At 40.0% G+C, this 18,451-nt stretch overlaps 1 protein-coding gene across 2 annotated transcripts in view; it reads left to right on the forward strand.

Moving 5' to 3' along the window:
- The window catches only part of arhgap35a (Rho GTPase activating protein 35a), a 161,599-nt gene extending 150,934 nt beyond the window's left edge, over nucleotides 1–10,665 (forward strand). For both annotated transcript variants that reach the window (XM_060944210.1, XM_060944209.1), the window contains 2 exons: nucleotides 1,284–1,389; nucleotides 7,503–10,665. In XM_060944210.1, coding sequence (XP_060800193.1) covers nucleotides 1,284–1,389; nucleotides 7,503–7,947 — 551 coding nt within the window. In that variant the 3' untranslated portion in view covers nucleotides 7,948–10,665. The remainder of the gene's footprint in view (nucleotides 1–1,283; nucleotides 1,390–7,502) is intronic.
- Nucleotides 10,666–18,451: the final 7,786 nt, after the last annotated feature.

The following is an 18,451-nucleotide window of genomic DNA, read 5'->3' on the forward strand; positions in this document are numbered from 1 at the left end:
TTTTTTTAGTTCGCAATGTCAAATTGTGCATTAAGCAAGTTAATGGAAACATAACTAGTAAATAATAAACACGTAGTGTAGTATTACTGCTGTTTACTGTGGCAGTTTTTAAATTATACTCTTCAAATTACAAGGCAATTAACATTAAAGGTAGACTACCTTTCAGATTTTTCAAGTGTAGGTCATAAAATGAATTTTCACTGACACCCAATTATTTTTGTTTAGTGGACTGAAAGTTACTGAATTTGAATCTCAGACTTCCAATTTTGTTAGTTTTTTTTTTTTAATAGAACAGTTAATGACTTTAGGGCCACATGGCCCTAAATTCTCTGCTATTTTTTTCCTGCTTCACCATGGCCCAATTCAAGATACTACGTCATGCATCACGTGGTGGGCTTTCCCTGTTCACACAAGGCACTGTGGGATACAAATTTGAAACAGGAGAGAAAAATGGCGTCCGTGAGTGTGCGAATGAAATGTGAAAGACCGACAATAGTAACGGGAAGCGAGAAGAAAAGACGTTATGTTGCGAAGGAAAGGAAATGCAGGACCAAACTAATAAATATCGGTGGTCAATGAGCACCTCGGTGTGATCAGCTGTTTGTTTAGCGACAGAATGATGTAACTGTCAGTGCACGGTCAAGGTAAACCTGCGCATGCATACACACACAGACTTCCTCTGTCTGCTTGACTGCGCGAAGCAAGCAATTTCATGCAAATTAAATAACTTCCCAGCTACAGAATGGCCTGGGTTTGTTTTTTAGATATTACAGAAATAAACATGTATCACAACAACCAAATTTCAGAGGGAACTAAATTTCACCGATTTTATGGAATTGAAAGACCGTCTAGTTTTAAATGTTCTTATTCGTTAAAATACGGTACAAAAACGTGGTCTGCTAAAACTTGACTTTTAAACCACTGCACTACATTGTGTTGATTTCCAGATAGGTCACTTCTGTAAAAGCAGATCTAAATTGACTCTTCTCTGTAACTGTGGTCAGAGGCATTGCATCTCTTAGAACCCCAAAAGTTTCAGACAAATATATTGGGAGGTATTTTTCTTTGAGCGTGTCTGAGAGAAAGCCAAACATGAAGTCTTCAGAGGGCTAACTGTGCATACACTGTCATGCTGTTTTCTGTTTGTCTGTCTTCGCTCTTCTTTTCCTTCACCTCCAGCTGCTTGCCCGAGTCATTACCTGTGTTGATGTGCCGAGAGGCTGTATCTGGATGTTTCTCTATTTTTGTATGTCTCATTCTCGTCTCTGTCTTGCCTCCTACAGAGATCAGTGATCGAGAGCAGCGGTTGCTCACCATGAAGGACGTGCTGCGCAGGTTCCCCCGAGAAAACTACGATGTCTTCAAATACGTCATCAGCCACCTGAACAAGTGAGTTATTACTTCGTAACTTCTGAGCTTTGTACACATGGACACACAAACACGTTCCCCCACACACACACTATAGAGATGATTAAATTGGGGCCCATTTCCACGAGGACGCTGTCGGGTAAAAACGACTAAATATTTTATCGGAAGTGCCTTTCATCTACACGGGGACGGCGTTTCCGAGGCTGAAAAATGGAAAAAATTGAAAACGCCTTCCAGAGTGGATAAGTTAAAAACAGCCCCCGTTGCCTATCCGTCTAAACCAGGGGTGGGCAATTATTTTTTCCATGGGGCCACATGAAAAACAGAAAATTTTGTGGAGGGCCGGACCAAAAGGCTGAACTAAATTCTGCATAATATTAATTGTATTTCTTTATATAAAGCAGTAAATAACATTGTTTTTACAAGCTGCTAAGACTGGTAAGAGTATGGAAAAAACGAGGTTGCCTTACAAAAAATGTCATTTATTCAATCAAATTTCCCAAAACAGTTAACAAAATGTGAACGTTTGTACCATTTTTTTCAGTCACATTCACCCCAAAACACAATAAAGACATCACAATATTGTCTTTCTACTCCAAATATCAAACAAGATACATCATATTATAATAATGATGCCCGCATTTGTAGTCTAATCACCTCATTTGGTGTTTTTCATTTGGTAATGCCGACTCAAATTGTAGTCTTTGAACACGGCGATCTGCTCTCCGCAAACTAAACACACGGCTTCATCTCTGACTTCAGTAAATAAATACTTAGCAGTCCATGTTTTGTTGAAAGCTCTGCATTTGGCATCTACCTTTCTTCTTTTTGCGGACATTTTGGGGACTAAAGTCTTCTTGTGATCTGCTCGCAACAACTTCGATTCGGTGTAGGTATCAGATCTACAGATCGGCTCGGGCTCCGGCGCCTGCTAGTGACGTCACACTATGTGATTGGCTGGACCGTTTGAAGGATGATGTACAAGTTTGTGGTTGGTCTGGACAAATTACGGAAGTAGTTATCGCGGGATTAAGTTTCGTGGGATTTCATGTCATGCTCATGTCGTGCACATTGCGTTTTTGTTGAACACAACTTCAAAATAAAAGCAATGCACATTCAATCCATGCATGAGGTAAAATTAGAAAATACGTTTATTTTGTAATTTCTAATTAACCTTACGCGGGCCGGTCAGAATGAACCAGCGGGCCGGATGCGGCCCGCGGGCCGTAAAATGCCCAGGTCTGGTCTAAACTACCCAATACGCGAAACTCTGCTCGGATCTGCTCACGTCGGGTACGCGTTTACGTCATACATATGTCGTCATACTGTACATGCCAGCCCGGGAAGTAAGAAAGTAAGTAAAAAAGTAAGAGCATGTCTGATTACATCGATCCAACGGACCTTCAAGCTGCTCTGGCAGCTTTAATAAATGTCCAGGAGTCCTTCGAACATCTATACCGAATCTACACATATACCGTTAATGAACAGAGGCGGGTATAGTATGCTCTTACTTTTTTACTTTCTTTCTTACTTACCATAGCCAGAGTAGTCAAAGTTGTCGCGGCGCAGATGTGCAGATCAGACAAGACGGAAGACGTTGCGCATGCGTGCAGACATAGCGGAGGCCTTTCACAGCACCACCTAGCCGCCTGGCGTGCACATCCAATGGAATTCCACACATTTATGTGTCACCGTATAGACGCAGATTTCCTCCTTGAAAACGGTCGTGTAGACGCGGAAAAAAGTGAGAACGAAAACGGACTTTTGCGTTTTTGTTTCAGACCGTCCCCGTGTAAAGTGGGCCTTAGAGTTGTATTATTCAAGACAACTTTCACAGCTCAAGTACTATTAGGATTTTCCCTTCATGTTTGTAGGCACAAAAACGAGTCCGTGTTCTTATTTTTTTGTTCATTCGCTTGTCCTCAGTGACCACTTCATCCTGGTCAGGGGAATATAATTTTTTTTTTTAAACATAAAATATTTTTATTACAACCCCAAAGCACATAAATTTGGAATGGTATGTTAAAGTTGAAATTAAAACTGAAAACAATGATTTATGAATAATCCTTGATCTGTATTTCACTCACAAAAAAAAAAGTACAATTTTTTTTTTTTTTTTCAAAATAACCACTTCAATTTTGATTCTTGCAGCACATTTCAAAACAATTTGGGATGGTAAAGCATTTACCACTGTGTAATGTTACCATTCCTTTATACAACACAAGATGTTTAGGGATTCAAGACACCAAGTGATGAAGCATTTCAGGTGTAATTTTGTCCCATTCTTCCTGCAAACAGGTCTTAATGTGTCCAACATTACGGCGTTGTCGAATTTTTAATTTCAAAATTTGCCACACATTCTCTGTTGGGAACAGAGCAGACAGGCACCGTCTTCTTCTGTAGCCATGCCTTTGTAATGTGTACAGTGTGGTTTTGCATTGTCTTGTTGAAATATGCATGGGCGTCCTGGAAAAGATGTCGTTTTGAAGGCAGCATATGTTGCTCCAAAATCTCTGTGTACTTTTCTGCATTAATGCTGCCATCACAGAAGTGTAAGTTACCTTTGCCAAGGGCACTGACACAAACCCGTACCATGACAGGCCCTGGCTTTTGGACTTGTTTCTGGTAACAGTCCTTTTCATCTTTGGTCTGGAGAACACGGTGTCTGTTTCCTCAAAAAAAAAAAAGGATCTTGAATACTGATTCATCTGACCACAATACACGTTTCCACTGTGTGATGGTCTGATCTCAGATGCCTCCGAGCCTGGAGAAGTTGATGTTGCTTCCAGACACGGTTAACATAAGGCTTCCTTTTTGCACAGTAAAGTTTTAACTGGCATTTGCTTGATGCAGTGCTGTCTGAGGGATCAGAGATCACGGATGTTCAGCTTAGGCTTGTGCCCTTGCCCTTTATCAGGGATCCCAGACGTCCGCTATTTAGCGGAATTCCGCTATTTTTCTAGCCAAAATGGTGGTGGGTTTTTTTTTTTTTTTTTTTTTAATCTCTTGTATATCCGTTAAAAATATGTTTAAGTAAAATGACCAGCAGAATACGTTCTGATTTGGTTTGCTTGTTTAGCGTTGTTTTTGTCAGCTTCGTTTGTTCTCGTTGACATTCGGGAACACTCGGAAGTTAAATTGATGTAAATACCGCGAGACTGTACGCGATAGAACGAGAAAACAATATGGCTGCGCCCATTTGCTAGAAAATGTGTTTTAACTCCGTTCGTGCTTTTGTTTCTAATGCGTTGAACTTCATTCAATATGTCGTGGAAAAAAGATATCGTCCATAAAAGAGAGAGCGGAACAGTGTCCAGGTTAGAAGAAGTATATTCTTCAAAGCTACATTTTCATCTAATTTTTATAAATAACAATTTTTTTTTGCCACTTATGTCATTGATTACAAAATATGGCATCAAATAGATACACATTATTGTTAAATTCTGTTGCTTTTCTATGTTAAATCTATGTAAAAAAATGTGTTCTATAGCATCTTTAAATGTTAAAATCTCAACAGCTTCAGGGGGCTTGCAGCGCCCTTGACCCCTGCTGATAGTTTCTTACATTCCTCTATTTTTTTCAATTACTGCTGGGATCCCTGCTTTATGCACTGAAATTCCTCCAGATTCCTTTTATCATTTGATATTATGCACTGTAGAGGGTGAAATATCCAAATCCCTTCCTATATTTTTTTGAGGAACATTGTTTTTAAACATTTCGATAATTTTCGCATGCATTTGTTGACAAACTGAAGATCCTTGCCCCATCTTTGCTCCTCAAAGACTAAGCCTTTCCTGGATACTGATTTTGTATCGTATCATGATTACAGTCACCTATTAACATCATCTGTTTCAAATCACATCATTATTTAATTATTTTCCTTCATTACTAACCCCAAATTGCCTACATCCCACCTTTTTTCGAATGGGTTACAGACCTGAAACACAGGAACGGCTGTATATTAACAATTTAAATGAAGCTGAACGAACAAGTCATGAAATATCTTGGGTTCATTCTGTCTGCAATGAAATACAAGTCAAAATAAATTTAGAAATCACTGCTTTCATTTTTATTTGCATTTTTCATATCATCCCAACTTTTTCTGACTTGGGGTTGTAAAATTATGGACCAGTTTTCTAATACAAACAGTGTGTTTTAAAAGTGATGTTACATTTATATGTAAGTAAATTCCAGCATAAAAATATTGGAGTCACTCTTTTCCTGTTGATGATTATCACCTGGGTTCCTATCAGAAGTGTAGTGTACTATTAGTTTTTGCCTATATAGTGTATGTTATAGCCTGTATAGTGAGCATATAAATTGAACAGAATACCGCTGTCAGAAGGGGCTTACATTTAAGAAAGACAAGTTTTAAATTATTCATCTCATCTCATTATCTCTAGCCGCTTTATCCTGTTCTATAGGGTCACAGGCAAGCTGGAGCCTATCCCAGCTGACTACGGGTGAAAGGCGGGGTACACCCTGGACAAGTCGCCAGGTCATCACAGGGCTGACACATAGACACAGACAACCATTCACACTCACATTCACACCTACGGTCAATTTAGAGTCACCAGTTAACCTAACCTGCATGTCTTTGGACTGTGGGGGAAACCGGAGCACCCGGAGGAAACCCACGCGGACACGGGGAGAACATGCAAACTCCGCACAGAAAGGCCCTCGCCGGCCACAGGGCTCGAACCCGGACCTTCTTGCTGTGAGGCGACAGCGCTAACCACTACACCACCGTGCCGCCCCGTTTTAAATTACTGTCGGAACAAATTAAGATTTTTTTTCTTAAGAAAAAAACCAAACAGTTTTCGACTTTTACTGTCTAAAATTTCACCTGATGAAAGATGGTGAAATGGAAATTTAGGCAAAATTTACATTCACATTTATAGCATTTTTTGCAGATACGCTTATTAAGAGTGGCTTGCAGAAATGTAATGAAGTCTCTGTTGAAAATATCCTCACAGTAGAAGTAGTAGTAGTAATAATAATAATCAGTTGAATTTATATAGTGCCTTTCTCATACCCAAGGTCGCTTTACAATGATTGGGGGGGGGGTCCTCCAAAAGGAGGTCAGGATGTAATTCCAGTGGTGTAGCTGCCACAGTCCCACCAAAAGGCGCGCGAAAATAAGTCCCGTGATGCTGCCAGGCAACATAACTCGGAACACCGCCACACAGAGCTCTGGACAACCACGATGTTAAAAGAGCAATGAGCTCACTGCAGTCCATAGCGAGAAGCACAGGCATCACCAACGGCGAACCAAGGCCTGAAGAGAACTGACGCCCAAAACGGGGTTCGCGCTAAAACATCAAACTACACAAACGCAAAAAAGAAAAATAAAAGGTAAAATAAAATAAGCTCCGGTGTGAAGCGGCAGCCAGAATGCGCACAGCGTACTCTCGAATGGAAACAGAATTTAAAAAAATATTTAAATAAATATTAAATCAATATGTTGTAGTGGTACAAATAGGCTACGGCCAAAGAATACCTTAAGACTAAAACCCTATTACATAGGAGTTAATGCATGAGTAAAGAAGACAGTACAGGTTTTTAAATAAGATGTGCTCATTTAAGAGTTTGGTGACGGACTAATATTCAAATACATTCTGATAAGGGCGGCACGGTGGTGTAGTGGTTAGCGCTGTCGCCTCACAGCAAGAAGGTCCGGGTTCGAGCCCCGTGGCCGGCGAGGGCCTTTCTGTGTGGAGTTTGCATGTTCTCCCCGTGTCCGCGTGGGTTTCCTCCGGGTGCTCTGGTTTCCCCCACAGTCCAAAGACATGCAGGTTAGGTTAACTGGTGACTTTAAATTGAGCGTAGGTGTGAATGTGAGTGTGAATGGTTGTCTGTGTCAGCCCTGTGATGACCTGGCGACTTGTCCAGGGTGTACCCCGCCTTTCGCCCGTAGTCAGCTGGCTAGGCTCCAGCTTGCCTGCGACCCTGTAGAACAGGATAAAGCGGCTAGAGATGAGATGAGATGAGATGAGACATTCTGATAATGTGGTAGATCGCTGCCCATTTTAAAAGAATTTGTTAGCCTAAAAATTTTTACAGGCTATATTCAGTTGATTGTTTATTTTGTATAACATTCCATCTAAATCTCGCTCTGTTTTTCTCTGTCTCAGGGTGAGCCAGAACAGTCGTGTGAATCTGATGACCAGCGATAATCTATCCATCTGTTTCTGGCCCACACTGATGCGGCCTGACTTCACCACCATGGACGCGCTGACAGCAACGCGCACGTACCAGACAATCATCGAGACCTTCATCTGCCAGTGTGTTTTCTTCTTCTACAATCAGCCCCCTGTTGACAACTCAAGCAGCCTGCCTGGGCTCCCAGGATCCCCCACTGCCACCCTGTCCTCCATCACATCCATGTCCTCCACCACATCCGTGTCTGGCTCCGCCTACTCATCCTGTTACACCCCAGCCCAGCACGTAGGCACACCCTTCAGCCTGGCTCAACAGTCCCCGCCCCATTCTCCTCCCCCTACTCCACAGTCACCTATCCAGAGTATACTGCCTCCACTGCACCCGCACCACGCACCAACGGAACAACACATGCTGTGAAGCGGAGAAGGATGTAGTGAGACAATGGAAGCGAAAGAGTTGTGAAATGGGGAAAGAGTTGAGGATGTAGCATTTACAGAGATTACATAAATGAAGAGTGATTCTTAGAAAAAAATTGAATGAGGAAATGTGCCTGCAGGTGATAGAGAATGCAAAGAGGGAAGAGAGTGAGAGTGTTGGACGTAGCGAGAAGGTCAAGCCACTTCAGCTGTGAGGACACTCCAGTAACACCCCATCTTCCTCGATATAGATTACTGCACTCATCTAATTTCTCCTCATAATATATTTCAGAAGCATACACATTTTCTACATATATACACAAACATCTGAGAGCATGCTCTCTCTTGGGTCAGCACATGACCGACATGATGGGAGGAGTGTGTCGCTGAAGCTTGTGTTACCTGGCCCATTCTGACTTGCCTGAGAAGTGACTGAGAACTGATATGTGTGGGGTCTGGACTAAAAGTTAGAAATAGGAATGAAGCTAAGTGTGGCAGGAAGCCATTCTTAGGATTCTCAGCTTTTTTTATTTTTAAACCTTACAACCACTATTCTCACTTTTTTTTTTGGGGGGGGGGAGATGTATTCAAGCATTTGAAGACACGACAACTCTGTCAGCCACATTCTTCTTTCCTGTCCCGTTTAAAGAAAACCACCTAACCAAGAACTTGACAAACTGTATCTGGTTTCATTGGCAGTGGACTACAATAAACTTTGGTACTTTTTTTTTTTTTTTGCACAGCATTCTGGGATTCGAAGTCTCTCTGTTCATCTCTCTGCCCTCACAATGAGCCAGAATCTCAAGAACATGCCAAGCCAAGAGACTTGTTTCATTTCTGTTTTGGAAGAAAAAAAAAAGTGTGTTTTCTTGATTAGGATTGTGTTTTCTTGATGCATCAGTCAGGGTTCAATTGTGCTCCACTTTCATAACGGATCTCAGTGAGATTCTTCTTTTGAACAGATGTAGAAAGATAATGCACTAGTGAGCTGAAACGTTGATGTGTATGTGCGATTATGCGTTCATGTGCGTGCGTGCCTGCCTGAATGTAAACTTTTATGCTTGTGAAATATCACAGTGAGATCTTGGCAGCTTTGAAAAGTGTGTCCAACAGATGGGTTTCGATGGAGGAACGAGAGATGTGAAAGTTGTGTTTAGAAGTACATGGGTGGTGATTTTAGTTCTCGGTGTGTGTGTGAACACTGAAAGGAAAGCTGCTTTGTCCAAAAAAAACCCACACACACTTGCGTCACTCAGTTTAAACTCTGCTGCACTACTCCATATAAGAGACTTCCAAAAAGATTTTGAATCGACTGTTGCTCAGTCAGAAATGCTTTGTGTCTGAAGGAGAGCAGAAGGAAAAAGAAAGAGAGAGACTTAAAGGGAAGACCTGCCTGTGTCTGTTTTGTTGGTATGAAGTCAGTTTTCATCTTGACTCTCATATTTGTGTGCTACTGCCATCTGCTGTGTCGACCAGGTACTGCACCTCAGACTGAGTCAGCCTTCAGTTTTTTCTGTCTAGCTTAGAGTCCATTAGGTTCCCTTCCCATCATTGAAGTGCTGGATGCACTTTAAACCACGGCTCCTGTTTACACAGCATCACCACAGAGAAATGCTTAAGAACCTGGATTCTTCAGCAACGCTTCATATTCTACTTTGTATTCTCAGGTCGCCGCTGCGATAATGGCTCATTTAAATACCAATTCTTCTTCCTAATTGTCAACTTCATAAAAGTTATTGTCGTATCTGATGCAGTTCTGTAAAAATCATGATGCTGATGTACTGGATGAGTTTTGGAATTAAACAGGGATTTTTCGGAGGACAAAAGTAGACATTTTTAATTGACATTTCTCATAATGTAGGTCTCTAATGAATCTCTTTGACCTGAACTGCCCACTACTTTTGCCCTGCCAGTCAAAGTCACATTAAGCATCTGACTGACTGACTGAAATCTCAACACACTTCTTCTGCCAAGACTTACAGCATGACTTACACCTCAGCTATTTTTCTTTTCTCTTTTCAGTTAACATGGTATTATTTGGGAAAATAGGGAGAAAGATCCATGCTCTCCTGGTACTTCGCAGTTGATTGCTGTCTTGCCACATTCTCAGTGTAAATCAATACAGAGAATGTCATTGTCTCAATACAGAGTTGATCCTTAGCAGCCAAAGTCTGTGCAAAAAGGGCGAGTGAAAGACAAGGATGGGCATCAAATGGGAATCAAAATGTGACGTTTCAGCAATCTTATGTGGCTGCGTTTTTTTTTTCCGTTTTTTTTTCTTTTTCTTCTTTTGCAACAGTGGTGACCGATTGTTAAGTTAAATGAGAAGCAAGCAAAACTATATTCAAAATGGTTGTTTATTTGTATGTTAGGGGGTCTAACACTTTGCCCTGTAGTCAATGGTGATAGAAAATTGTTTCTTTTCATGTTTTATTTTAATAATTAAAAAAAATACAATTTTTAACAATTTTGTGAATGGTGTAAAGGCCATATGATGTAGTGCATGATTCAACTCCAAGTCTGGGAGTTTGGACCTTCAACTCTTCGTATTTAAGAGGGAAAAAACAACATTAAATAAACGAAAAAATTCATGAAGTAAACTGAGAAGAAACAAAAATCACGACATTATTTGCTATGGTCATTTGTCTCAGTGGGAATGGTGTACAAACAGTAAGGCCTTATGTGAGCTGTATTATAGTTAATAAATCAAATCTTGTAATATGTTTCTTGCGTCTTATTTTTCCAGTTTCTTCTACCTACCACAAAAGCATCAAATCAGGTCTTGCACATTTTAAAGTATTATAAAATTAACATTTTAATATCATGTAAAATATAAGTTACTTGAAGGCTTATGCTGTTTGTTTTACGCTGTCTTTAAAACCTCCTCCAACACTAATGCCACGTCTTGGTTGCGAACAACAGTTAAGTTTTTTCAGTCATGTAGATTATGCTGAAGATCTTGTAGTACTATGAAACAAAGCTCTTTGAGGAAAAAGATAACTAAACTTCATACCATCTCTCTTTGCATGTATAACCCCCAAACAAATGGCAAAATGTAAGCATATTAAAGGAATAATCCAGCACTATTCAAGCTAATCTTTCGTGACTGAATGTCAGTGGCTATTTTGTGCTTCCACTGTGTTCATTCATTTATAATTAGCTGAATTGTGCAAAGATTACAACAAGCCTAACAAAAGTACAGTGGCGCTTGAAAGTTTGTGAACCCTTTAGAATTTTCTATATTTCTGCATAAATATGACCTAAAACATCATCAGATTTTCACACAAGTCCTAAAAGTAGATAAAGAGAACCCAGTTAAACAAATGAGACAAAAAGATTACATCTGGTCATTTATTTATTGAGGAAAATGATCCAATATTACATAACTGTGGGTGGCAAAAGTATGTGAACCTCTAGGATTAGCAGTTAATTAGAAGGTGAAATTAGATTCGGGTGTTTTCAATCAATGGGATGACAATGAGGTGTGAGTGGGCACCCTGTTTTACTTAAAGAACAGGGATCTATCAAAGTCTGATCTTCACAACACATGTTTGTGGAAGTGTATCATGGCACAAGCAAAGGAGATTTCTGAGGACCTCAGAAAAAGCGTTGATGCTCATCAGGCTGGAAAAGGTCACAAAACCATCTCTAAAGAGTTTGGACTCCACCAATCCACAGTCAGACAGATTGTGTACAAATGGAGGAAATTCAAGACCATTGTTACCCTCTCCAGGAGTGGTCGACCAACAAAGATCACTCCAAGAGCAAGGCGTGTAATAGTCGGCGAGGTCACAAAGGACCCCAGGGTAACTTCTAAGCAACTGAAGACCTCTCTCACATTGGCTAATGTTAATGTTCATGAGTCCACCATCAGGAGAACACTGAACAACAATGGTGTGCATGGCAGGGTTGCAAGGAGAAAGCCACTGGTCTCCAAAAAGAACATTGCTGCTTGTCTGCAGTTTGCTAAAGATCACGTGGACAAACCAGAAGGCAAAATGGTTTGTGGACAGTTGAGGCCAAAATACTAGTGCATCTCAAAAAACTAGAATACCATGAAAAAGTTCCTTTTTTTCATAATTTAATTCAGAAAGGTAAACTTTCATATATTCTATATTCGTTACATGTAAAGCAGTGGCGGCTGGTAGTCTTTCAAACAGGGAAGGCTGGTCGGTTACGATATTTCCAGATTTTAAAAGAAAAAACAATTTTGCCCATACTCTTGCCTCTGATCTGGCTGATTGTTGGCAGGGTCACGAACTGTGAAATAACAGGTTCTTTTGGCCCATTAGCCTACTGTCCAATATACATGATGGTGGTGTTGGGGGGGTATATTTTAACATTTTATATTTTAAAATTGTGGCATGTTGTTTAAAAATTGATCATTATTGAAAGCAGCTCTTTGTCAGGAACCTCAGCAGTAACAGCAGAGTGTTCTGGAATAGGCACAAGCACTGACCTTGGGGAGCCAAACATAGAGCTGGGTGCCACACATTTCATTCAATAACACTTTCCCTATATTTTACTTATTTTGACTGAGAAATGTTTTATTGACAATTTTGATAACGCTTCACTTTTAATGCAGGTCTGTAGTGTGAAATGTTCTCGACTGTGTTTTTGTTTAAAAATGTTTTCCAAATTGTAGCTGTGTTTAATTCATATCCAGAAAAATATATATTCCAATATAATATAATCAGCATAAACATTTTAAATAGATTCTATATTTTTGGTCCATCCATGACATATTACTAAAGTAGCCTATTTACTGTTGTTGATGTGGGTCACTTGCTGTTAGCCAATTCACTTTCTCGTACCAGGAGAGCTGAAAGGAACGAGTATTATTCCCTACCTTTTTCACCAAGTCAGTTTGAGGCGTTGGTCTACCCTGCTCTTTAATTTTAATTTTTTCCTCGAAAGGAAGACTGGCAAATGGCTTCGCCAAATTTAAATCAGCAATGCTTGGCATCCATGCGCAGCTTTCTTGCTAGCTGACTAGCCCCCTCAAGTTCAGTCACTCAAATAAACGAAATTTCTGGAACTAAGATAGCAAACTTGACAACACTATATTTACAATGAAAATATATACAAACTAAAAAAGCTGGTAGAAACCGTATGTAATGAATGAAATCGAAATGTAAGCTGATCTCTTATAATACACCACACCACTTGCGAATCTGCATGGGACTGAACTGAAATTCACCGCTGCCTGTCTATATTTGAAACGAGCTGTCAATCAAAGAAAATATCCGGCCGCTTTCACCAATCACCAGTCTCTTCGCGGAAACTGCCATGTCCCTCCCACTGTGAGGCTCGGAGTCCGTGGGCGGGCATTTTCGCAGTATTTGTCCAATAACCGTCTTGCATTTTGAGATTGAAAAGCGCATAGCTCCCAAATGGCATTGAAGTCCACTGAGGCTGGGAGTCCGTGGGGCTGGCGTTTTCGCAGTATTTGTCCAATAATCGTCTTGCATTTTGAGATTGAAAAGCACATAGCTTCCAAATGCCATTGAAGTCCACTGAGGCTGGGCTGCATCGCGCCGTCACGAGGGGGGAAAACTCACACACACATTAGGCGAACTGGGGAAAGTTATAACGGAATGATTTCGCACTGTAGTTGGGTTGAGAACATATATTTCTATGATTCTGGATCTGAAATAGCAATGTTATAACTTATAACATTGCTATTTCAGATCCAGAATTTTTAGAGGAGGCTGAGCCTCCCGGTTGTCTTAGAGCAATCGCCCGTGATGTAAAGTGATATTTAAAGCCTTTTTTAAATATTAAAATATTTAAAGCCTTTTTTGTTTTAATTTTGATGATTATGGCTTATAGCTCATGAAAATCAGAAATCCAGTATCTCAAATTATTAGAATATTCCCTAAGATCAATCAAAAAAAGGATTTACAATACAGGAATGTCCAACTTCTGAAAAGTATATTCATTTATACACTCAGTACTTGGTTGGGGCTCCTTTACCATGAATTACTGTATCAATGCGGTGTGGCATGGAGGTGATCAGTCTGTGGCACTGCTGAGGTGTTATTGAAGCCCAGGATGCTTTGATAGTGGCCTTCAGCGTATCTGTATTTTTGGGTCGGGTGTTTCTCATCTTCCTTTTGGCAATACCCCATAGATTCTCTATGGGGTTCAGGTCAGGCAAGTTGGCTGGCCAATCAAACACAGTAATATCATGGTCAGCAAACCATTTGGTAGTAATTTTGGCACTGTGGGTAGGTGCCAAGTCCTGCTGGAAAAGGAAATCAGCATCTCCAAAAAGCTCATCAGCAGATGGAAGCATGAAGTGCTCTAAAATCTCCTGGTAGATGGCTGTGTTGACTTTGGACTTGATAAAATACAGTGGACCAACACCAGCAGATGACATGGCACCCCAAATCATCACAGACTGTGGAAACTTCACACTGGGCTTTAAACACCTTGGATTCTGTGCCTCTCCACTCTTCCTCCAGACTCTAGAACCGTGATTTCCAAATGAAATGCAAAATGTACTTTCATCTGAAAAGAGGACTTTGGACCACATGTTATGGTAATATTTGGGTTTTCAGTGATTTCTTTGAACTGTTCTTTTTTGTGGTAGAATGATTGGACAACATCTTTTAATCGGAAAAGATTATTTGGTGCACAAGTTTTCATTTATTTTGGGTTTGCTGAAATCAAAACATGATCAAAATTATACATATACAGTAATACACCTAATATTTGGTTAAATGTCCCTTAGTAAGTTTCACCTTGACCAGATGCTTTTGGTAGCCATCACGAAGCTTCTGGCAGAATTCTGGTTTGATATTTGACCCCTCTTCTTGGCAGAATTGGTAGAGTTCAATTAAATGGTTTGGTTTCCTGTCATGGACCTGATTTTTAAGCATAGTCCAGATATTTTTGATAGAGTTAAGTTCAGGATTTGGAAAGGCCATTCCAAAAGCTTAACATTAGCCTACTTTATCCATTCTACAACCAGCATTAATGTGCGTTTGGAGTCATTGTCCTGTTGGAACACCTAGTTGTGTCATCTCACTGGTGCTTTGAGGTTATGCTGAATAATTCTGAGGTAGTCATCCTCCTTCATTATTCCAGCCACTTTATTTAACCGTGCTTAACAGTTAGTATAGTGTCCTTGGGATTTGAATGCCTCACCTTTTGCCTCTGGTCAGTGTGGCCAAACAAGTCCATGGTGATATAAAACTCACTTGACAGTAGATAGTATTCCAGCAGCTTCCAGTTCATGCCAGGCCTGTGCCATGGTGGTTCCTGGGTTGTTCCTGATCATCCAAACCAATTTCCTCTCAGCTGATGGTCACAGATTGGGTCTTCTTCCAGATCTTGCCAAAATGGCTACACCTCCCTATAACTTGTACTTGACAAATAAACCCTTATGTTGGCACAGAGAAGCTACCAGCTGTAGTCAATTTTGATCACTAACAGGAATTTAAGAAGCCTTTGCCTTGGCAAGTTAAACATTTCGGAATTTTCAAAATTCCGTGTGTGTGTGTTTTATATACTATTGAGGACCAACTGGCCCCACAAGGATAGTAAACTCTGACAATTTCAACCTTGTGGGGACATTTGGATGGTCCCCACAAGGAAATTGCTGGTGTTATGTTTTTAAACAAACAAACAAACAAACAAATAAAAGAGCCAAAAAGTTTCCTTTTCATTACTGAGGTTAAGGTTAGGGTTAAGTGCAGGAACAACATTAATTAACTGCAATAATAATTGTGCCAATGGAAGGTCCTCACAAGGATAGTGAGACAAACCTGTGTGTGTGCACACAAGTTTTAATTTATTTTGAGTTTTCTGAAATCAACACAGTTTATATACAGTTAGGTCCATAAATATTTGGACAGAGACAACAATTTTCTAATTTTGGTTCTGTACATTACCACAATGAATTTTGAACAAAACAATTCAGATGCAGTTGAAGTTCAGACTTTCAGCTTTAATTCAGTGGGTTGAACAAAATGATTGCATAAAGATGTGAGGAACTAAAGCATTTTTTTAAACACAATCCCTTCATTTCAGGGGTTCAAAAGTAATTGGACAAATTAAATAATTGTAAATAAAATGTTCATTTCTAATGCTTGGTTGAAAACCCTTTGTTGGCAATGACTGCCTCAAGTCTTGAACTCATGGACATCACCAGACGCTGTGTTTCCTCCTTTTTAATGCTCTGCCAGGCCTTTACTGCAGCGGTTTTCAGTTGCTGTTTGTTTGTGGGCCTTTCTGTCTGAAGTTTAGTCTTTAACAAGTGAAATGCATGCTCAATTGAGTTGAGATCAGGTGAATGCTCAATTGAGTTGAGATCAGGTGACTGACTTGGCCATTCAAGAATATTCCACTTATTTGCTTTAGTAAACTCCTGGGTTGCTTTGGCTTTATGTTTTGGGTCATTGTCCATCTGTATTATGAAACGCCGACCAATCAGTTTGGCTGGATTTGAGCACACAGTATGTCTCTGAATACCTCAGAATTCATCCGGCTGCTTCTGTCCTGTGTCACATCATTAATAAACACTAGTGACCCAGTGCCACTGGCAGCCATGCATGCCCAAGCCATCACACTGCCTCCGCCGTGTTTTACAGATGATGTGGTATGCTTTGGATCATGAGCTGTACCACGCCTTTGCCATACTTTTTTCTTTCCATCATTCTGGTCGAGGTTGATATTGGTTTCATCTGTCCAAAGAATGTTCTTCCAGAACTGTGCTGGCTTTTTTAGATTTTTTTTTAGCAAAGTCCAATCTAGCCTTTTTATTCTTGAGGCTTATGAGTGGCTTGCACCGTGCAGTGAACCCTCTGTATTTACTTTCATCCAGTCTTCTCTTTATGGTAGATTTGGATATTGATACGCCTACTTCCTGGAGAGTGTTGTTCACTTGGTTGGCTGTTGTGAAGGGGTTTCTCTTCACCATGGAAATTATTCTGCGATCATCCACCACTGTTGTCTTCTGTGGGCATCCAGGTCTTTTTGCATTGATGAGTTCACCAGTGCTTTCTTTCTTTCTCAGGATGTACCAAACTGTAGATTTTGCCACTCCTAATATTGTAGCAATTTCTCAGATGGGTTTTTTCTGTTTTCGCAGCTTAAGGATGGCTTGTTTCACCTGCATGGAGAGCTCCTTTGACCGCATGTTTTCTTCACAGCAAAATCTTCCAAATGCAAGCACCACACCTCAAATCAACTCCAGGCCTTTTATCTGCTTAATTGAGAATGACATAACGAAGGAATTGCCCACACCTACCCATGAAATAGCCTTTGAGTCAATTGTCCAATTACTTTTGGTCCCTTTAAAAACAGGGTGGCACATGTTAAGGAGCTGAAACTCCTAAACCCTTCATCCAATTTTAATGTGGATACCCTCAAATGAAAGCTGAAAGTCTGGACTTTATGTCCATGTCCATTATATAACTATAACTTGAATATGTTTCAGTAAACAGGTAAAAAAAAGAAAATTTGTGTCAGTGTCCAAATATATATGGACCTAACTGTAGATAGATAGATAGATAGATAGATAGATAGATAGATAGATAGATAGATAGACTGACCCTGTGTTGATTTCAAACCCAAAATAAATTAAAACCTGTGCACCAAATTCTTGTTTTTTTTTCCTGTGAAAGATGTTTGTTGTACAATCATTCTTCCCCAGAAAAAGAACAATTTAAAGAAATTATTGAAAGCCCAATATTTCTATGACATTTACAGTCCATGATGAGTGTATATCAACTTCTAACTGCAACTGTACAGTAGATTTTCTGTTCTATTCCAAAAACACCCACGTACCCTGTTTAAAGTGAAATTTAAATTGGTCTAGCTAGAGGCCTCTGAAAAGTGGATTGAGATAGATGATTCTGAGAGACAACTATAGTTTAGTGTACTTTTTATATGAAGTGTTTAAATTGTAATCATACAAAACAGTAATAATTAGTGTTATGAAAGCAAAGCAGATGATTCCTTTAAAAAGTTATCCTTCTATAAAAGATGTACTGTATCTCTGGCGAAGTTGCTGTCATTGGCACAGAGTGTCATCATCTGAACCTATGGCCCAGGACATCTTTTAATGGGGGTCAGGAGACAATGACCAGATCTTGGATGACCATCTGTCCTCCTGTTATGTTTGTTTACAGTCAGGACACAGTCGAGCAGCTTTACTTCAGTGTCTCGCAACATTGGCACATGCCATACCTGCCTGTAGCCTGCCAATCTGCCTGTGCTTTGTTCATGGAATGCACAGGAAGTTAATGTACATCATGGCTATTTTTATTCAGTGACCTAAAACTAAGCTTTTGAAAGCTGATTAGATAAAAGCATAACCTAAAACCCTTCCATATGACTAACAAGACGCAATGGCTCATCAAACATATTTTAAGTAGTCTTATGGGTAAGAAAATTTTACAACATCATGTCCAAATATACACCATATAACGTCAGAACTTCATTCGTTGCACTGCAAAACATGATGAGTTTCCTTTTCCCATTGTATATTATCCAGC

This window comes from Neoarius graeffei, chromosome 17, assembly GCF_027579695.1.
Source record: "Neoarius graeffei isolate fNeoGra1 chromosome 17, fNeoGra1.pri, whole genome shotgun sequence".
NCBI classification, from domain to species: Eukaryota; Metazoa; Chordata; class Actinopteri; order Siluriformes; family Ariidae; genus Neoarius; species Neoarius graeffei.